Source organism: Ceratotherium simum, chromosome 5, assembly GCF_057802395.1.
Source record: "Ceratotherium simum simum isolate JZ-2026a chromosome 5, ASM5780239v1, whole genome shotgun sequence".
In the NCBI taxonomy this organism is placed as follows: domain Eukaryota; kingdom Metazoa; phylum Chordata; class Mammalia; order Perissodactyla; family Rhinocerotidae; genus Ceratotherium; species Ceratotherium simum.
In genome coordinates, this window is record NC_141904.1 from 57,203,573 (window position 1) to 57,226,084 (window position 22,512).

The 22,512-nt window shown below is 43.6% G+C and overlaps 1 protein-coding gene across 3 annotated transcripts in view; it reads right to left on the reverse strand.

Moving 5' to 3' along the window:
- Window positions 1-22,512, reverse strand: part of ARHGEF3 (Rho guanine nucleotide exchange factor 3) — a 296,369-nt gene that overhangs the window by 43,530 nt on the left and 230,327 nt on the right. The window contains exon 1 of one of the 3 annotated variants that reach the window (XM_004419842.2): window positions 22,065-22,275. The exons of the other annotated variants lie outside the window; for them this stretch is intronic. Coding sequence (XP_004419899.1) covers window positions 22,065-22,160 — 96 coding nt within the window. The 5' untranslated portion in view covers window positions 22,161-22,275. Of the gene's footprint in view, window positions 1-22,064; window positions 22,276-22,512 lie in introns of those variants that run through there. 3 annotated transcript variants of the gene reach the window in all.

Below are 22,512 nucleotides of genomic sequence, written 5' to 3' on the forward strand. Positions count from 1 at the left end.
AATGCCTATCATATCAATATGATCTAGCACAATTTTTTATTCCTTCAAAAATAGTTCCATTCTAATAGACACAGCATTCAGGAAACCCTCACTCATTTTCCCTGTACTTCACTTTTGCAGCGAGAGTGGGGTTGGGGAGCAGTAGGAGGGTCTTCCACATCATGTCTGTAGCTGCCCTTAGACTCTACCCTCACTAAGCTACAAACACAGTCCAAGATGGGCCAGAAATGCAGCCACTGGCACAGGACTCACTGCTCTACTGCAGGCCACCTCTGTTCTACACCTGGGCAGGAGCCAGGGAGAGGTGATAATCGCTCATATTTATTGCAGGGACTCTTCTCAATGCTTTATAGATATTTACTAATTTATTACTCCTAACATCCCTGCAAGGTAGCTACTATTGTAACCCTCATTTTAAAGATGGGGAAACTGAGGCATGGAGTGGGCAACTTGCTTAAAGTCACTCACCTAAAAAAGGTGGCCAGGACTTAAACCTAGGCAGGCTGGCTCCAGAGCCCATGCTCTACACCACGGTTTGGCTAACTGTTTCTGCAAGAGGCCAGATGGTAACTGTTTTCTGCTTTGCGGGTCATCCAGTCTCTGTCACAACTACTCATCCCTGCCATCAGCCATAAATAGTATGTAAATAAATGAGTGTGCTTATGTTTCATTAAACCTCTATTTATAGAAAATAAAATTTGAATTTCATATAATTTTCACATCACAAATTATTATTCTTTTTTTACTTTTTTCAACCATTAAAAAATATAGAAATCAGGGCCGGCCCCGTGGCTTAGCAGTTAAGTATGCGCGCTCCGCTACTGGCGGCCCAGGTTCGGATCCCGGGCGCGCACTGACGTACCGCTTCTCCTGCCATGCTGAGGCCATGTCCCACATACAGCAACTAGAAGGATGTGCCACTATGACATACAACTATCTACTGGGGCTTTGGGGGAAAAAAAGGAGGAGGATTGGCAATAGATGTTAGCTCAGAGCCGGTCTTCCTCAGCAAAAAAGAGGAGGATTAGCATGGATGTTGGCTCAGGGCTGATCTTCCTCACAAAAAAAAAAAAAAAATGGAAATCAGGGCTGGCCCAGTGGCGCAAGCAGTTAAGTGCGCACGCTCTGCTGTGGCGGCCTGGGGTTCGCCGGTTTGGATCCCGGGCACACACCGACGCACTGCTTGTCAAGCCATGCTGTGGCGGCGTCCCATATAAAGTGGAGGAAGATGGGCATGGATGTTAGCCCAGGGTCAGTCTTCCTCAGCAAAAAAGAGGAGGATTGGCAGATGTTAGCTCCGGGCCGATCTTCCTCACAAAAAAAAAAAAAAAATAGAAATCATTCTTAGCTTGAGGACCATAGGAAGTGGGCCATATTTGGCACAGGGTCCATAGTTTGCTGACCACTTCCTGCTGGCTTCATAGGGTCATGTCCTGGGTCAGTGGTCCTCAGCGTCAGCTTTCTACTCTGACATCCCCAAAGATGACACTCTCAGGCAGGACACCCTCCCACAGGCGTTCCTGGATAGTCTTCAGGCACCGCCAGACAGCATAGCATTGATGTGCATCTTCTTCCCGGAGCCAGGCATGCAGGGTCCTCCCCTGGTAAGCAGGGGATACATTTGACTTACCTTTTATGTGAGTAAACCCTATATTACTGCATTTTATTCTCTTAACTTTCCAAACAAATCAGCCTGAACATAACCCGAATGGTCCCTGAACATTAACATATACAAATAAAGGACATTAAAAATGATATGATGCTTGAGATCTGCTTCAAAGTAATATAGGGTTGGGGAAAGAAGATGTGTAGGAAACAGGGCTGATCACAGATTGGTAACTGTCAAAGCTGAAGGCCAGGCGCAGGGGACTCAGTACGCAGTCAAAATTCTCCAGCATAAAAAGATTTATTGTAACGGACAGAAAACTGTTTTGCAAATGTACCAGTGAATGCTGAACTGGAGCAGACAGGTGCCATCTGAGATTTTTACTCCAGTTGTTAGTGAGGGCTTAGTGAGAACGGATACTAAAGAGACAGACATCATCTAGAATCGAATATAATTAGAAGAAACCTTGCAAAAAAAAAAAAAATCCCACTACTGAATTTCAATAATTCTCAACTAATGTAGGCCAGAATAGGGAAAGGTCTATGTGGCTGGGAAACTGAAAGCTGGGAGAGCTACCCTGAAACTGTTCAAGACAGGCAACCCCAAGGACAGGCACCAACCTGGCTGCCAGACTCCCCAAAGTCTGTTTTATTCTATTGACTGTTTTTTTTTTTTATTTGCTCTCATTAAGAAACCCATCAACGGTCTCCTGATCACTGAATGCCAGGACATAAAACAATCAGGTGGAGTTCATACTATTTATTTATCTTAGAAATATAGAGAGAAAATAGGGGCCATTCCAGATCAGACTGCCCATGGAGAGGAGATCTCTGTGCTGTTGTATTTATTTTAATTTGTGAGTAAGCTTTGCTTTCCCCACGACTGCCTCCCAAATTCATGCTTTTCTCTCCATTCCTACAGTAGCATCATCTTCTACTAACAAGACTAAGCCCTTGTTAGCAAGGTTGCTTATTACTCTACATTTGCTTCGACTTTACCACCCTCCTCCTTAGGGCCAAAGGGCGGTTCACACTGTTTTACAGTTGACGCCCAAGATTCTCACCCTTCAAAACTTCTAGGTCACCACAAATATTCTTGTGTTCTCACCTCCTTTGACACTTTCTATTGCCAGGGCCTTCCCACCCCACCCTTTCAGCGTCTCTCATTGACTCACTGGCCAATTCCTTTACTCCTGCCTCTACCTCCTTCTAAGCTATAAGCTTTACTTCAAATGGCCCCACTACTCCCCTTTGGACAGACCTGACAGCTTATTTTGTATCTTGCCCCTCAAAGAATTCCTGCAGATTCTCCCTCCTGGTTAATGTTTTTTAACTAAATGGTTGAGAATGAGCCATATTTTTAAAAAATAAATATATCTATTCATCTATCTATCTATCTATCTATCTATCTATCTATCTATCTATCTATCTATCTATCTATATCTTAGTCTGGCTCTCATACTTAGGTGAGAATTTTCATCCACAGTGAGAATTCTGTGGGTAAGAGCTATCATTTATTGCTTACAATCTATGTCAGGCACTAGGCTAAGAGCTTTACATGGATTTGCTTATGGCATTTTCAGAACATCCTATGAGGGAGCTAATATCATTATCTCCATTTTACAGATGAGTAAGCTGAGGTTCAATGAGCATAAGCACTTATATAGGTCACATATCTCAAGTGGTAGAGGCAAGATGTGGATTAAATACTGGACCATACACCTCTGCTACACTACTCTGCCCAAGAGATAACTATTCTGCTCAAGAGATAAGATGAGCACACTGCACAGTCCTTTGTGAAAAGGAGGCTCTCAATTAACAGAGCCTTAAATAGGACTAAAAAATTGGTATGTTTTTACTAGATTATTTCTCCTCCCCCTCCCCTTTGCCTCTAAGAACAGGTGAATTTATCTAATCATTCAATATACACATTCTCTTTTTTAAAAAATTGATTTTGAAATAATTTTAGATCTACAGAAGAGTTGCAAAAACAGTACAGACTGTTCCTGTACACTCTTTACTCCACTTCCCCTAATGTTAACATCTTACATAACCATGGTACACTTATTAAAACTAAGATATTAACATTGCTACAATATTATTAACTAAACTTTTAAGGAGTTATTGGGATTTCACCAGTTTTCCCACTAATGCCCCTTTTCTGTTTCAGGATCCAATCAGAATCCCACATTATAATTCATTGTCATATTGCTATAGTTTCCTCCAATCTGTGACAGTTCTTCAGTCTTTGTCTTTCATGACTGACACTTTTGAAGAGTACTGATCAGTTATTTTGTAGAATGTTTCTCAATTTAGATTTGTCTGATGTTTTCTCATGATTAGATTCAGATTATGCATTTTTGGTAAGAAAACAACAGAAGTGATGTGCCTTTCTGGGTACATCATATCAGGGGGTACATGATGTCACTATATCTCATTACTGGTGATGTTAACCATGACCACTTGGTTAAGGTGGCATTATGGGTTGAATTGCATCCCCCCAAAAAGATATGTTGAAATTGTATAGACCCTGACCCTGTGAATGTGAACTTATTTGGAAATACGACCTTTGTAGATGTAATTAAGTTAGCATGAGGTCATACTAGATTAGAGTGGGCCCTAAATCCAATCACTGATGTCCTTATAAGAAGGGAAATTTAGACAGAGATACACAGGGATGACGGAAGCATCAATTGGAGTGATACATCTACAAGCCAAAGAACACCAAAGATTGATGGCAAACACCAGAAGCTAGGAAGAGGCAAGGAAGGATTCCCCTGCAGGTTTCAGAGGGAGCACGGCTCTGTCGACACCTGGATTTTGGACTTCTAGTCTCCAGAACAGTGAGAACTAAATTTCTGTTGTTCTAAGCCACTAGCTTGAGCTACTTGGTTACAGCAGCCCTAGGAAACTAATACAGGTGGTATCTGCTGGATTTCTCCATTGTAAAGTTACTACTCCCTTTGTAATTAATACATATATTGGAAAAGATACTTGGTGACTATGTGCATCCTTTTAAATCCAATTCTGTGAGTGTTTACCCAGCATGTGCAAAGTGGGCTTCACCGAAGTATTCAGTTGTCACACTTAGGGGAATGTCTCCTGGCTGAACAAGTAGAACCAGAAGGTTGATCCTGGCAGAGTACCCAAGAGAGTCAGCGTTGGCTGCAGCAGGCAAGGAATGGGGCAGGTGAGGTGGGCAGCAGGCAGGACACAGTGGACCACAGGGGCATGTAGGACACAGAGGCAGCAATGAGTATGCCTTCACAGAGCTGCTTAAGTAAGAGGAGTGGGGCTGTAGGTACAGGAAGGGGAGCTTCTTTGGAGCCTACAAGTGACTCTTCATCTTATTCTTTGGAAATACAAAAAAGACAATAATGAAATAATGGTTCCTAATTCCAAAATATCCATTAAATTTTTTTTCTGTTCTCTTTTCCCTGGCACAGAGCTAATCGACATGGTTTCATCTGCTCCAGAAGTTGAAAGGCAAATAATGAGACCCAAATTCCCAGGGAAACCTGGCTTCATTGATTAGGCCAAACACACCGCAGAATTATTGGTTTCTAACCCACAAGGTGAGCAACAGGTCTTCAAACTCAGAACTATAATTTTCCGTTAGAAATGTTCATCAGTGATTTCAACAAAGGCACTACAGGCTTTGTGGACTTTGACAAACTACCAGGGACAGCTCTGGGAGTGATCCCTAATACCTTTGTCTTGGTTAATCTCAAAGATGTAGGCCACACCCTTGTGTTTATTTTCTCCAGTTGTGAGTCTGGTTGCCTTGCGCTATGCATCCAAGGGAGATTTGATTTCCTCTTTGGTGAAATGGCCCAACTCTCTCCCTTTCAGATGCTATAAGGAAAACATCCCAATTTCCTCTTTTAAAGAAAAAACAAATGCTGTTTTTTGGTTTTTGCTGATGGGGAATAAGAAGAGCCTGGATAAATAAAATTCATAGAACACTCGGAGTTAGTTCAGTCTCGCAGCCAAGCTGCAGACAGGGTGTTGGATTGTTGTGTTAAGGATCCGACAATTTCTCCAGACTCCCCTCATGGAAATGCTAAATAGCAATTGATGGAGACATCATAAGACAGTCTGGGCAAATCCACAAATTAAACCATCAACTCTCGGGGCTGTAAAACCCAACACATTAAGATTGGAAAGATTATCTTCATTCCCTGTGTATCAAGTCTACCTTTGCCTGAGCCAGTCAGCACCAAAAGTCCAGTCAGCACCTACGGCATCTGGCCAAAGTCTGCCTACCAGGTGGCTGCTTTTAGGAAGCCTTGGTTAAGGGAGAGGCATCGGGGGTCATTTGACAGCTCAGACAACAGTGGCATGAGCACCTGAAAGTATGCTCGGTCGCTGCCCCAAACACAGCTTCCCATAAAATGCAAATAAAAAACAAGGATAGAAGGAAATCATACTTTATGACAATTTCTGTAGTCATCCCGGCTTCATTTCCTCCAGGCTTCCTCTGTTTCCCTAAAACACATGCTGACAAAATATTACAGCTCTCTAATGTCGCATAAATGGAATGACAAAATCAAGGAAAGGTGGGGTATGGAGCAAGCGAGATGGATTTCATTCAGTATACCCTGGAGAAGCAATTAATTTTACTATAAACTCTGAGAGAGCTAATGGTCATGGTATACCATTTTGCTTCTAAGGGAAGACCTTGAGCAAGTTATTATCTTTGTTCTTCTCATTATCATTGAATGTTTGCCCCCACGTTGGAAAAGTAACCTGTCCTACTTGTCTGCCACAGAGAAATGCATTTTGGCTGAATGATGGTTTATGGGCTGAAAAAAAAATGAACCCTGGGAAATAATTCAGTAAAATATGGAACTCTCTGAGAGTTGAAGCAGGCAGCAGCAGCCTAGGTTACGAACATAATCTCTTAGCAGTGCCAGAAAAATAAAACAGAACCACTGTTTCAGACACTATATTTTTGGCTTAGATTTCACTCCTCAATTACTTTGAAAGGGATTCGTTTCAGTCAACATTATAAGGGTAAGTCAACATTTGTCCTGGCAATAAGCCCAAGTTTGTTATTTTATTAGTCTGCTACTGGTTAAATTGGCCCAAGATTAAACATGTCTAATAAATAGCCCTAAAATATTGGAGTTTAGTAGAAAACCACATTCAAGTTTTCTTACACAGGATGTTACTATTACTTAACCTTGGGCAGAAGGAGAAACACACACCCACACCCCAATAAGTTCCTTTTAGCAAACGCCAGCCCATCGCCTGAAACCCATTTTGGTCATGCCCAGACATGGCACTACAGACCTTCAGAGAAAGAGGAAGCCAAATATTTAGCTCTCTCTGCGGTCCCTGGCTCCACATCTGCCTTCTGAATGTCAAGCAAAGTTCTTACTCTGTTGAGGCAGAAAGGGCCAGAATGCTCAGAGCTGAAGCACTTCATGAATTTGACCTCCTGAAAAAGCATGAGCACTGCCGGCAGAGTCATGCCTCTGTGGCCCTTATGGGAAGGCCAGACTTGGGCCCAGAGGATGTTTTCTCATGATTAGATTCAGGTTATGAATTTTCGGCAAGAATGTCATAGAAATGATATGACCACCACACCACGCCCATCCCCAGATCTGGAAAATGGGCCAAAGACACACGTCCCTGGTTGGAGGATGCCAACAAGGCACCCAGAAGTGACAGTGGTGGCCTAATAACAGCCCCAGGACCCCGAAGAAGGCCTCTGTGGTTCTAGGGTTTCACAGTCAGTCATTTCCTATTGACTTCTTAGAAACCCTTGGGTGGGATATAAATTCTGCATTTGTTCACCTCTGTAAAAGGGATCCCTGGCTACCCGCTGGGCTGAGTTGGAGGGGAAGAGGGAGAAGAATGCCACTGGGGATTCCACCCCTGCTTCAGGGTCCAGGAACTGGTGTGTACAGACCTCAAGGGTACTTTAGGACATTTGCTGAGGCTTCCTCAAAGTTTAGGAATGAGCTGAAAGCCTCTGCAGCAAGTGACAAAGTTCTTATTACTCCATCCCAAAGAATATGTTGATTCTTTGCAAAGGATCTAAGGATAAAATATGAGACAACCTTTCTGGCCAGAGTGCAATGCCCTACGGCCTCAATACTCTATGACCTGGAGCCAATTATAGGCTTGGTCTCCTCCCTTGTGAAGTGGGGGTGACTCTCCTACCCCCTCACAGGGGGGTAGATGGGAAGATGACATATCACGTGTGTAATGTGCATGGTACAAGCCTACCTTGTAAAGTGTCCTCTGTAAATATCAGATTATTGCCCTTATTTCTAATGTCCAAGGAGAGGCATGATCTCTAGCCCCCCAGCCTGCTCACCTGCCCTCGTCCATTCTCTGCAGCACTGGATTTTGCCCTTGGCCTCCCAGGGACAAAGCTGGAGCTCCATGTCACCTGCTACAATCTCACCAATGACATACTCTGGCCACTGAAGCCTCGGGCTGCTATGAGACTGTGCACTTCGATTCCACATTCCTGTCTTCCCTTTCTTCCTGCAGCTTTATCATCTGTTTAGTCAAGCTCTGGCTGGATAGAGCAAAACTGGGAGGGGTTTGGCAGGATCCAAGGCTATGTGCCAGGAGAGGAAAATCACAGCTGTAAAATTCCAAGATACAAACTTGAGTTGGGTAAGGGAACCCAAGTAGGTGGGTCTTGAGGTCTGCATCAAACCCCTCCTACCCCACTCTACATAGCTGAATTATGGCCTAGAAGAGTTGGTCTCCAATCTTGCCAGATCCCCACACTATCCAGGATTAGGCAATGAAAGGAACTCCAGGCGTTCAACCCACGTCAGATGTGCAAGGTAGAATTTCTCCCTCAAATAACGTTACCTTTCCAGAAAAGACCACATAGACCCACTGACATGTCCTTTCTCTCTCATCCACCTGTTATCCTTTGACGCTCGCATTATCTTAGCTTCCCAGGAGAGGAAAAAGAAGTACAGAGATGAAAAAAGATGTGCAGATCTTAATCTCAATGTCCCCAAGTAAGAGACAGACTGTTCTAGCTGAATCTGGGATGATCAAACACATCTCAGGCAAGCAAAGCTGACAGCCAGGTCTGCCATCTGACTGAAGATTAGGTTGGGACCAAGGATCCCACGTTCAGCTGCTGGGTAAAACCTACAGGGACATCCGAGCAAGGGCACTGGGTCTGCAGGAGAACATGGACCCCCTTCTCTTGCTGCCCATTCAACTTTTGGTTTAGACAAGAACAATGATTTTGAGCAGATAAGCCTTTGTGCGAGACGTGACCTCCAGAGAGAAACATAAAATACATTTGCTGTGCTCTCTGGTAACCCTCAGCTCTCCCTCCTAGCACAATTTATCCCTTCAAACTATTTGGTCCACGAGCATACTCGGCAGCATATGTCTCCACTTAGAACCAGGGAACACTGCATTTGGGTGTTTTAGAACAGTCTGCTCTCAACTGAGAACAGAATATACTGAAATCTGATTATTCAAAATGGAAAAAGCTACCAGTCACACAGCCACAAGGGATTGACTGAATAGGGAATAAAATAAAAAACTTTAAAACTTTCCTGTTTTCAGCTTTTAGCTGACATCTTACCACCCACTGAGCAATGGTATGTAGAAAAATAAGGTACAAAGCATGCTGTCCAGGAAACTGTGAGGTAGGTCATCTATAATAGATTCCTATGGCCTTTCTGCTGCCCCCACACATCCCAACTGGGCACATGAATAGCTTCAAAATGTTATTCCTTGGGAGGTGTGTGTGTGTGTGTGCACACGCACACATAGGCAGAACACAAGATTGACTTTATTTGACACAGTTTTCATTCTGTAGCACATTTTTAATGACAGAAATTAAAAAATGCCCAGTAACAATGGATTTTTCCAAAGGCTCATAATAAACACTGGCTCTCAGGGCTGGGCATTTGCTACCTTGAAACATAGTGATTATGTGTTATTTCTAACTCTCAGCAATTAATATGCAACCAGATGTATCATTATCTACATTCTATTAAAATTCAGAAGCCTGTGAATTTGAAAAAGAATGTATCATACACACGACAAAGGAGGCAGAAGCCTCAGAGACTCAGCTCTGCTCCCCACATCACTTGCAGCTCATTTCAATTACAAAGATACAAGAGAGAAAATGAATAGACAATGGCAGTTGACTTAAAAGAAAAGAACTAAATACAAACCTATGATTTGGCTTTTTGGTTTTGTAAAAAATGTTGGTTTAGCCATTGGAGATTCAGTGGTAAGGGGTGCCAATAAAAGTTTCCACAAAGGACAAAAGCAGTTTTGTGGTAAAAGAAAAATGTTATTTATTCCTGAGGTAAAGTACTCCTGTGGCAGAAAGGGGCAAAGTTCCCATGAGTTTTCCAGCACACACCACTGGGGGTCTAACCTGGAAAAGACTTCCTTGGAAAAGGTTCCCCAGGCACCCCAGGGATGGAGGGAAAGGCTCATTTACCAGCCAGGCACTCCCTCCTTCTGCCTCACCATTGAGGAGTCAGGCTCTGGGCGCTCCTGAATTTACAAAGCAGGGCTGTGCAGTGGGGCGGCAGGGGCTGCCTGAGCCTACAAAGCCTCCAGAATTGCTATTAAATAAATTACATACTGCCAGGGTCCCTACCTACTCACAGATTCTAGCAATTTTCTAGAAACAGAGAAGTTGTCCCACACCTGACCCAGGTGTGACTCTTCTGACTCTGTGAAGTAGAGAAGGAAGTGTTATGTAGACAATGGGGACCCTTGGGTGGGGAGGAGGAGGCAACAAAAGCCATGGACTCTCCTTGTGTCAGGTGCTGACGTGCAAATGCGCGCACACACATCTATTCTGTACAGCCACCCCATCACTCCATTTTATAGAAGAGGAAGTAGGTGTTCAGAGAAGTGAAGCAACTTGCCCCAAGTCATATCCAGTAATTAACTAGCAGAGCTGAAATTTGAATTCAAATCTATCTGACTTGAAAGCCTTCCCAGGATACACAACTTCCTTTTATAATAACATAATAGCAAAAATAGTGAGGGCAACTTCGTGCCAGGCTGTGCCAAAGTGTTTTCTGTGCATGATTTCCTTGACTTCTCTTAAGTTAGTACTCTTAATAGACCCATTTCACAAAGCAGGCAACTGAGGCTCCAGAGGGGTTAAGAATCTTGCCTAAGGTCACACAGCCAGTAGTGGAAGAGCCAGGATTGAGTTCAAGGCTGCTACTCAGCAATGCCTGGGTTCTTAACCACAGCACTGCTCGTTTCCTAAACCAGGTGGAAGTCTTGAAGGACATAAAGACTGGAGAAGCAGAAGGGCAGTCGAGACTGAGGCAGGGAGTGGAAAAGTAGAAGCTGTTCATTCAACATCCAAGCCCTATTGTCTGGAGTCAGCAGCCCTTCTGGGCTCCTCCCCCAGCATCTTAGAGTGCCCAGCCAGGTGCACAGGTGCTCTGCTCGTGTGCCCCCAGCAGACACTGCTTTCCTTTAAGGGCACACCTAGGGACTGGAATGTCAGCATCCAGCATCAGGGGGCTCACTTATGACCACCTCCCCATACTGCCTGCCCCCAGGCTGCCAAACTCCCCAATGAGATTACCTGCCTCCCCACCCACCTTTCTGCTAATTGACAATCACTGCCTGCATGTTAGGGTTGTGAATGACTTGGTCAAACTCAAGTAGAAGTTCCTTGAGGGTCAAAAGCATGCCTTTCTCTTCTTTTTTAAACCCAGGGAAAAAAATGCTAGGTAGAGTCTGGTCTCAACAAATATTTACTGACAATCAAAGAGCATTATCGGTCATTTTTAGTTGTCCAACTCTTCACCAAGTTGTATCCATCATGCTATGGAGTTTCCTTACATTTCTAACAAAGGGTCTATTTATAATTAAAGTGCCCTGCTAATGGATAGAGCACGAAGAACTCCCAAAGCTACCCAACCCTCCTCACCTTCCCTGGGTCTGTGTCGGCGGTGAGAGCTTGGTTCAGATTCCCGGATGATGTGCGTCAGGTGGGAGCTGGCCTTGAGGACGGATGACATGCTCCTCATCTCCTGTGACCAGGGCGCCTCTCTGCCCCGAGCTCATATCCCACCTCCGTGTGAAAGTTGTAGTGGGAACACTAGAAAACCACACTAGATTTTTTTCTGTCCTACCTGGCAGGAATGAATGTGAAGCTTGCCAGTGTGCTTGGAACATCTTTTGTTTTAAAAAAAAATAATGCCCAGTGACAACTCAGATCCGTGGGAGACTGGGTGAGTGTTTCCTAAAAGGAAAGAGTGACCTCCCAGCAGATCACTTGACAGGGATGACCATCCACAGCTTCCACTCAACTGATGTCCACGCAAAACAGATGCTGTTCCTGCTAATGATCTGTGGAGCACTTGCTCTGTGGAAGCCCTCTGCACGCCCATTGCAGCTTCACAATTCCCTTGGAAGTTCTCATGTTACAGATGAGGAAACTGAGGCTTAGAGGATGAGTCACTGGTTCAAGGTCTCTTGGCTCAGAAGTTGCCAAGTTGAGATTCAAACTCGGCTCAATCTGACCCTCAAATCCAAGTTCCCACGCCTATACTCTACTCTACCCCAAATTAAAATGCGATCTTGCTCAATCCTTCCCTCAGGTTGAAGGGGAAAAGGAAGAGGATGGGTTAAATGATTTCAGCTGGAACTTTGGAACTTTCTTTGAAGCTCTGAAAAGAAAAAAAGTTTTTTGTACTTGCAACAGAAATCCACTTTTATTTTTTTAAATTGGCTAACGTCTAGCCCAGAATTATTTTCTATGATACATTAAAGCCAGTTTTTATCTATTTAAAAATCTTAACATCTGAAATCTCAAAGATTTGCTCAAAGTCCAAATTTCAGGTTTAGTCTGTAAGTGGCTGTGCCCAAACTTGAGAACTTATTGTTGCAGAGTTCTAACCCTAGAAGCCCTCAGAACATACCTAACACATTGCTTCCAAACTCTTGGTACCATCATGACAATTTTTTGCCATATGTACATATCACTTGAGCTATTGTGTACTTAATGTTTCCTTAAATTACTCACCTTTTTTTTTTTTTTACTGAAGTGAACTTACCATAAAAATGAGTATCACTGCCTTAAACAGATAATCACTATCACCTGTCATAGACACTAACTCAAAAAACAAAACAAAAAAACCACACAAAAAAATGAACCTGTTGTTAAGTTCTTGTTAGATATTCTTGCTTGCCTGAAGCTTCCAAGCCTGAGGCCTGTGCTTTGTTAAAAAGGGAAATTAGCAAGTGATAGGGAGGTGTTAAAGACACACTAGCTCCAAAGGAGACTCTCCTTGACATAATCAAAAGAATCAGAAGAGAACTAAAAAGGGAAAGTGTCTCAAGACTATTTTGTGTCTTGTCTCTGTATCACTTTGTCCCTGTATCATTCGAGCCACCACAAGTGGTGTGAAACCCACCTTCTGGGAAATAATGATCTAACCCAGTCCTCTCATTTCAGAAACAAAGACTCTGAGGTCCTGAGAAGCTGAGCCTACTTGTGCCCTGTCCCCAACTAGTGGGGAAGCTCTTATAAGAAGCAGCTTAGAAATAAACGCTGCTGAAGAAATTCAGATTAGCATTTAAGAGTCCTCCGAAGCAAGCTCCCACTCCTTGATGTTGAGCCAGAACAAAACTCACTCTCCTCGACTCTTAAAACCTGGGCATAAAGCATTTAGAGACTAACAAGAGAAAACTGGTTGTCTTTTCTGACACCCTCTCCTTCAAAGCTCTCCAGTAAAGCACCATCAAACAGCGGAAGGCGGTGACTCTTCACCATGTGTCTGTGGTTGACACTTAAGCTACCATCAATTTTTTCCTCTTCGAACAGCCTATTTTGTTCTTCACAGTGGTTTCAGACCCCTTTTGTAAGACCACACCCAGAAGCACACACGGCAATCACCAACCAACAGGGAGGATGGCTGACGAGGTGTGTGAAAATGAACAAGACTACTAAAACCTAACAGGACATTGATGCGCCACTCACACCCCTCCCCAACCTCTGTGAAGTCAAAAATAAGAATAGTCTTCACCAGCGACCTTTAATTATCTTCTCTGTATTTGCCTAGGGTCGTTCTTGACATGCCTGCGTCACTTGGGGATTATGAAACCTTAGCATTTCAATATAACACAGTTGAGAAGGGAGCTTGCACTGGCCTTGTGTCAGGGCCAGAAAGCACACAGAGAGAAGCCTCATTACTTAGCCCCTTGGCCATCAGGCCCACCTCCATCTCTTTCCACCCACTGGTTGGTTCCCTTTTCCTTTCTGTGGCTTCTTCCTCCAGGAAGACTCCAAACTTTCAAATCTGACAATTTGTGGCACCTGCTAAACATTTAACTTGATTTTTTTCAAGGTCCTGACATAGGCTCTCAGTTTTATTTAACTCAGTCAGGGTGCCAACTTCTAGTGGTATCTACAGAAACAGTACCCTCGGGGAAATGCTCTTTGTCCTTACCATTTTACTTATCACCTCTGCTGCAAATTAGATCTGCAGAGCTCAGAAAGGCATCATTTTAAGAGATGTCATCTACATGTATAGAAGTCTGTGTCTATCCTTTCTTGTGGGCTTTTTGTTTACTCTAACAGGGATCTCATATCAAATATCAAGTAAGACCTTGCACCTGGATCTGCTGGAGTGCAGGCCAAGGGCTACCAGTCCACTGGCTGCCAAGTGAGGTCACTGAGTGCAATGTTCCGGCTAAGTTTAATGGGGTTCACTTTGAACACCCCCAAAATGGTGCTGCTTACAACCAACCTCACTCAGGAACATAACCGGCTTAAGCCAACATTGTGGTGTGCCAAGAGCTCAAGGCTAGGCAAGCAGGGACCAATATTTTGGCCCTACTTCCTAATCTCTCTGAATCTCTGTCTCTTTAGTTGACAAACAGAGGACAGTCCTTGTCTTGCTCAGCTCCCTCAGCTGGTGCAAGGTTCAAAGGAGATAATGCATTTGAAAATAATCGACTGTTATTTGAACACCAAGTGGCATTGCTATGATTTTGGTGAGCATGATGAAAAAGGGAAGAGGTGCTCTGATTGAAACATCCCTTCCCCGACTTCTCTGCATCCCATGTGCACGTATATATACTTAAATTGGTTACATCATGTATATAACTATGTTCAACTTTTTTTCCTCTTTATTTTTTCCAGGAACACTACAGTATTTCTATTTGCTAGTGTATAATGGCTCAAACAATGCCCCTGATTTCTGTGCCAGAGGCCAGAGTACATCGAGCCATTCCCTCCTTATTGGTCAGAGAGGTTGTTGACTTTTCTGGCTGTTATAAATAAGTAGGAAAGGATACTAGACTGGAATCAGACAATTGGACTTCAAGCTTCAGCTCTGCCATTCCCAGCTTTGTGATCCTGGGAAAATCACTGAACCTCTCTGACTCTTGGTATCTTCATCTTTAACATGAGGATAATTTATACTCAGGTGAGGCAAAGAATATAAAAGTGTTTGAAACCTATAAAATGCATATACATAAAACATGAACATTATTGCAAATAATGTCATGATGAACAACTTTGGACACACAGCTTTCTTCCCCCAAGAGCTGGAATAATGGGTCCAAAGATTTGATTCTTTTATGTCTTTTAATATGCACTGACAACTACCGTCATTCCACACAGAAGTGCATTATTTCCCTGCAACAACCCAGCACTGGGTTTTACCACGTCTTTAAAATATTTCCGACGTCAATTAGGTATGAAATAGCACATTATTATTTGCCTTTTTCATTTCTATAATTTCTATTAGGGTGAACATTTTAAATAATGTTTTCTTTCAGAGATCCTTGTGTGCGAACTATTACTGTCTTTTTGCCCATTTGTCAATGGACATCTTGGAGTGTTCTTTTACATCTGTATAAGTTATTTATATGACAAAGATATTAATCTTTAGTCTGTTCATCTCCATTTCAAAAATCTTTTTCAATGTATTAGTCTACTTCTCTTGTCTAAAGAGAAAAGAAAACTTGTTTGTTGATACAGCATCATATAGTGTCTCAGGGCTGATCAATACTCAAGATTTCCAGGCACACTGAGGATGTCCAGTGGAAACAAGCAAAAAGAGAAAGAGATTGGACAGTATGTCCCATTTGGAAAAGTTAGAGAAACCAGGATGTCTAGCCAGGAGAAGACAAGCATTTGGGGAAGTGTGTGTGTTTGTGTTTGTGTGTGTGTGTTTGTGTGTGTGTGTGTACATGCACATGTGTGTGGAATAGGAGTAGATGGGGAGAGAGAGCAGTTTTTAAATATTTAAGGGGATAATACATGAGAAAGTAGTACTGTATAATATCCAGCTCCAGAAAGCAATGTTACAATTAAGAAAGGATTCTCATGATCCACAATGAACAAAGATGGAATGTACAGCCTTAGAAGGTGATGAGCTCTCTATCCCTGGAGGTGTTTAAGCAGAAATAAAATGGATCCAGCAGCGTATAAAAACTGGACTCCATGTTCTCAACAGGCCTTTCCCACTCTGAGGTTCTCTAATGCTATGACCCTGGGTCATTTCCTGGAGGCTAGTTTTGTTTGTTTGTTTCATAAATCCCCGGAAATAAACCTGTTTTGCTACTCCTTTCCGCCTCATCTTAAGAGCCAGAAAGAAAAAAAGGTCCAGTGAATTTACTGTTAAGGTTTTGGTTCAGCTCCAATTAATTGAAGTTTACTAATAATCCGTCTGCCTTCTCGCAAAAGGACACAATGGCCCAGGGAGGTCCTGGCAGAAGGTCCAGGCACAAGTATTTCTAGACTTAAAAAGACCCACTCCTCTTCCAGCCAGTCAAAAGTTCAGAAGCCTTTCTCGATTAATTTGTGACATAGCGTCTTTTAAGCTAATAACTGGTGTCAACTCATAAAAAATGGAAGGCATTAGAAACCACTGGCCTTCATTCCTGATAGTCCATGAGCCAAAAGAACAAGAATAAATGGCAATGCAATCACAGCAATTTCCTCATTTTGTGTGTGACCTGTACCCACTACCAGCGTTGACAAATTGTGGAGAGCAACTGCATGCATATATCACCAATGAAGTAGCCCTTCCAGATATACACACGCCATTAATAACAATTACCTGTGCACAGGGCTTTGCAAAATTAGGATATGATCAGTAATTTATTTTCATTCAGTTGCTATGAAAACAGTGGCACTGGTCCAGGATTTTACAGACAATCGCAGAGTGTCTTGAGAAAATGACACAATTTGCAAATATCCAGATGGCAGTCAGGGCCTTCCCGTTATTGGTTTACATGGAAGGCTGGTAGTTAATGTAGATAAGCAAAATGACTAATTGCAGAACTAATGGTGTCACCTCCACAGAGCTGAGCATGCGAAATTCTGCCAAAACCAGCTCCTTGGTCTTGAGAAACACAGAACGGAAGTTATCAAAACCCTCCCAAATGGAGGCTTGCAAACCCCACTCTTGGAGGTCACAGCCATTCTACAAAGTGGGCTGCCTGAAGCACTGACTAATCGTGGGGCCCCCCACTCAGACACTCAGGATAAAATGGACTTTGACTGTGAGGCAATTTGCTCTGGCAGGCGGGTTCATCCTTTGTGTGTTATGTGGTGAAGAGACCAGCGATTTAGTCATTTAGAGGCAATGTGATGTGGTTGGGAAAGTACAGACTTGAGGGTCAGACTGTAGTGTGAGTCTTGGCTCCTCCACCTAGCAGCTCAGCCATTCTTGAAAGGCAACTATCCAGCTCTGAGCCTCTTCTGCAAAAGGGGCAATTACACCAACCTCGGATTGTTGTGAGGATGATTAAAGGAATTACAGTAGGGCCCCTAATGCAGTGCTGTGCATAAAACAGCATTTGAGAAATTAGGATGGTGATCCTGTTTCTTAAAATTGTTTTAGAAATCTTCTTGAGATGCAAAGGTCTTGATGATGAGAGTATTTATTGAGCACATGCTATGTGCATCAATCATCTCATTGACCCTCACTATGGTTCTAGGAGGTCATCATCCCCATTGTACCACTGAGGAAACCGGGGTCTAGAGAGGCATGGCAGCTAGTCCAAGGCCACACTACTAGCAGGTGGTAGAGATGGCACTGGGACCCAGGCAGTCTTATTCCAAAGTGGATGCCCTGAACAGCCTCAAATGTACGTGTGTAAAGTCAACATATTTTCTGTTATTAAACCTATTCCTAGTTCATGTACATCTTGGAGGCCCAAGACCCCCAAGATACTTTTCCATCAGAACAAGCCTCAGAATCATGGCCAGATGACCATAACCAGATCTTATCAGCAAGCCGTGGCCCTTACCTGGGTAACTCTGTGTGGCTCCCCACCCAGCAAGATCTGAGGTCACATGATTCATGGAGTCTATTTATTTAGTCATCTGAAGAAATCCCAGGATTCTAACTTCAACAACGTCTCAGAACTATTTCCATGCAGTTGGTTGTATATACTACCAGGTCAACACTATACGATATAGATTCAAAGAAAAGTATAAATTACTGGAAGCTAGTTGACCCCTTCAGCTCTCCAGCTGGCAGGCAAGGAGTACAGACCCAGGTGCATACAATTTTCAAATACACGTGTGGACTGACCAGGGCATAAATTATGGCAGGGACATAGGGCTCACCTTGCCCTTTAGAGCTGAAGCTTGAACGGTACCTCCTCAGTTACATAAATTACTCAAGATTATATATTTAAAAGAAAATATTTTAAAGCATCTTACATGTCTGTTAAGTTTTGCATTCCTGCCCCCCACGCCCTGCTTCTCTTCACAGAAGTAAACACTCTTAGATGCCACAGGGTATGCCGGTATTAAAACGCTGAACTAAATCCATCAGGAAACCTGGCATTAGGATCTTGGCTCAGCTGCTGATTTTCTTCATGGCTTTCTACATGTCACCTCTCCTCCATGTCTTTATCATAAAGTGGGGAGAATTATAATACATGCTTTATGTTAACCTTATGACATGGCTGAATTCTCAAGGGAGACACTAGATGTGGTACTTAGAAAAGGAATAGAACTCCATCATTTCTAGGTGCATGTCACTCCCAGGGGCACACAAGGCTACTTACTGGCTGAGTCAAAAAAAGAATATATACTTCCAAGAGACAAAGGCAATGACTACAAATACCGTTAACTAAATCTGGCCTAATCCTGACCAACATCTGAGACAGTGAATCTTAAAACCAAAAGTAAGCTGTCCATCAAATTGTCGATATGTTATAAGAAAGAAAATAACAGAAACACCTCTTTGTATTGTCATTAAAAATGACACGGACCCCAAACTCTTAAAACCTTCTCACCTGGCTCGAGCATCCTCAGCCATGCAGCATCCTTAACATATCCACTCATTTAAGTCTTCTTTCTTTAAAAGCAAACTTCACCATGGGGAAAGTGTATTCATTAGTGCTACAATCAGTGTATTCATTAGTGTTAACAGCTTTCCTTTGGTGACTTGATCAGGTGTTCAGAGCACCTAACATGCCTACAAGGACCAGTCTCTCCTGGCATAGGAAGTGAGCACCCAATAAATATGAAAACAGAGATCAATTGAACAAAGCTGAATCAATGATCAGAAGAAATAACTTTGACAGTGCTCATGTGATACCATGTTTCTCTGTGAAAGTCTAGAGCCGTGGACTAAGCTCTTTAGATTTCACACTTAATGATTAGAGCCGGAAGGATCTAGCTGGATATGGGTATTAAAATTAAGCATTTGCGACCCAACTCATACACCCATGCCATAAGAAATACCAGATTAAGAAGCAGTATTATATTAATATTATAATCCATGTAGAATGTATTTAATGTTTAAAATAGATATTTTAAAGAAAATAAATTTTAAAAATGTATCTTTTTTTCTTTCACTGGAAACTGTCATTGAAATTTTAAAAATTACAAAGCACTTAAATCTCGAGAAGAAATTTTGTTATGATTTGCTTTTAAGAGAATGCTTATTGTTGCACATTTTTATTCAAGTGTATGGTATCAGACGCACATCACTGACACCTGTCCCTTCCCCACGAGCCTTTCCCTAAGTGGCCTTCCCCAGTCGCTTGCTGAAATGACAAGAACAAATGCTAGAAGGCACCTGCCCATGCAGCGCTCTCCCCACTGTCCTCCCTATAGCAAATTCCGAACGAACGACCATTGTATGTCTAAAGGGCACAGGTGCTTTGCTGCAACTGCCTTTGAAGGTCAAAAAGGACTTTGCATAGGCCAGTTTTTTTTTTTTTAATTATAACCACATTCTTTCTGCAAAGAAAATGATCAATCTTAAAAAATTAGTTTCATAGGAATTAACAGTTAATGCACAGTTTATAAACAAGTATATAATCATGCTTTTCAAAAGGCCAACTAGTGTATGCTATTTTTTAAAAACTTACAAATATTGACGACACCTGCTGGTAGAAAATATATTTTAGTTAACTGCTCATGGAGAAGTGAGGCCTACAAGGGTCGGCTGTGTTTTTGCGCTGATAATGAAACCAGAAAACTAGCCCTCAAACTCACTTAGGTTTCTTTTTCCAACTTGCCTATTGCCATTATCAGGAAGTGGTATGTCATGTCAACGAAGCTAGAAGATGTACTGGACACCTCCGCCTCAAGGTGCATAGAGCATAAGAGATAATTCTACTTTGATTTAAACACTAAAAAAAAAATTCTCAATGGTGATACCTGAAAATATTTACCAACTATTTCCGAAATTGTTCCTCCCTGATTCTTACTCCCACCCCAGGACATCTTCACAAATGGAAAATAAGTCACATTCTATAATCTGGATCCAGCTACCATGAAGAGAATTAATATTTGACATTTGGTGATACATTTCTTTCATCACATTTGTGATATATAGATATATTTACACTCTAAGTATAAGAAAAGACTAAGCAGATGAGTTTGACCTAAGCCTTTAGCCAAACTACTCAAAAACACAAGACTAAGTGACAGCAAGAAGGGACTAGTTAGAGTCCAGAGCTATTCTCACTATTCTTTTATTTGACCTACTTCAATTTATTAATTAAACTTGGTTTTGCTTTGCGTTCTTTCAAAAGGAGTTTGAGGGGGCACTAGCTTCTCTGCTCCCACATTCATTAAATTATGAAGTTCCCACTGAAAAATCATTATATCCATTCCAAGCCTGAACAACCTGAATTCTATGCAGGTGCTGTCCTGTCAAAACTTAAGAGTCCAAACACCACTAGGGCTCTCACACTTCAACAGCTGCTGGGAACAAAAACTCTTTGTAAAAATATACAACTGAGCTGGGGTGTGGGGTGGAGGTGAGGGTGGGGGTGAGAAGTCAGCTTGCACTCAGCTTACAGAAAGCTGGTCACAACCAGATACTGTTTGGAGTTTTGTCAGCTTGGAGCGGCTCTTGTTAGAGGCAATGAATCTTTGATGCTTCTCCTCCTGAATATATAATTCATTGAGCCTAGTGCACATAGCTGAGCAGACCCAAGGGTGACGGGTGGAACCCCCAACAATGCTGTGACAAAGCCGGATGCACACCTGCCTCCAGACTTTCCTCGGTCATGGTAGGAGAGAGTGGAGATCTCCCAGACAGACATACAAATGACAATGATGAGCTGGATCCTGTGGATTCCACTATAGCTTGGCCACAGCAGAGCTGTGATCTAGTGAAAGCAACTGTATTCCCTAAGACCCTCAAAGAAAGAAAGAGACGCTTTCTCCTCCAGCTGAACCCCACCTTTAAGGCTGGTGAGATTTCTGCCAGAGATATAACACACAGGAGGAAAAGGCAGACTAAACACAAGCCAGGAAGGCTCCTTCACATCACCCTCAAGGCACAGGAAAGTTCCCAGAAAGAGAAATATTTCCAATGTTCCAAGACAGCTTCCCACCACCCGGAGGAGTTTAATTTATTTTAGGATCCATGTGGGAGATACTCAGATTACTCATTCAGCCCCCAGACCCCCAGCTGAATGATCCCCACTGGCCACAGGTGACAAGGAGAGGTGCCATGTCCTGTCTTTGCTGCCAAACAGCTGCAAGGCCAAGCCTAACAGGTGAGATGTCCTGAGGGGTCCCCAAGAACCTCCCCCAGGTCCCTCAACCCAGGAAAGGGAAAACCCACGCATAAACCATAGCTCTTCCCTTACATCGGGCCTGCTGATACAGTAGGAGAAAATCTCTCTGCCGGGTCTAGATAGAAGATGGACAGTCTGAGAGCCCTGCAGGAGGCAGGAGAGAGAGGCAGGGGCAAGAAGGCAGCTGTTCTCTGGCCGGGAGGAAGAGAAACAGGGACAGTGGAGGCGGCTCACGCTTGAGTCACAGAGAAGGAGCGAGAGGGAGACAGAGAAACCGAGACAGAGAGATGGAGACAGGGAGACAGAGACAGTGTGTGAGAGAGAAAGAGAGAAGAACACACAGAGTGAGAGATGGAAACAGAGAGACAGTGACACAGGAAGGGAGCCGAGAGAGTAAGAGATGGAGACAGACAGACAGACGGACGGACCCAGAGAAGTCCAGGTGGAGGCCCTACCTCGGCGTCCTTGGCCGGACTGCTGGCCGGGGGTACCTCCAGGCTGCAGTTCGCCCTCTTGACTGTGAGGTAGAAGGGGTAATCCTTTGCCACCATGGTGGCTGCCGGGCCTGCCCTTTGGGATGTCACCGCTGACCCGAGGCGACCACAAAACTCCCGGGCGAAAGGGGGCCCCAGCTCCACGGTGCCGGGCGGCGGCTGCGACTCGGAGACTGACAGCCGGCTTCTAGCCAGGCGGGACCCGACTTCGGCACTCCGGCTGCGCGGGGGGCGGAGCCGCGGCCGGGCCGCCCACTCGGGAGGGGCAGGGGGGCTGCAGCTCCGCCCCGACGCGTCACGGGAGCGCCCAGGTGCCGCCTGGCGGAAACCCTCTGGGGAGGCGAGGGGCGAGGGCGAGGGCGATCCCCCGCGGGACCATTCCTCCCGCGGGCCCTCGGCGACGGGGAGG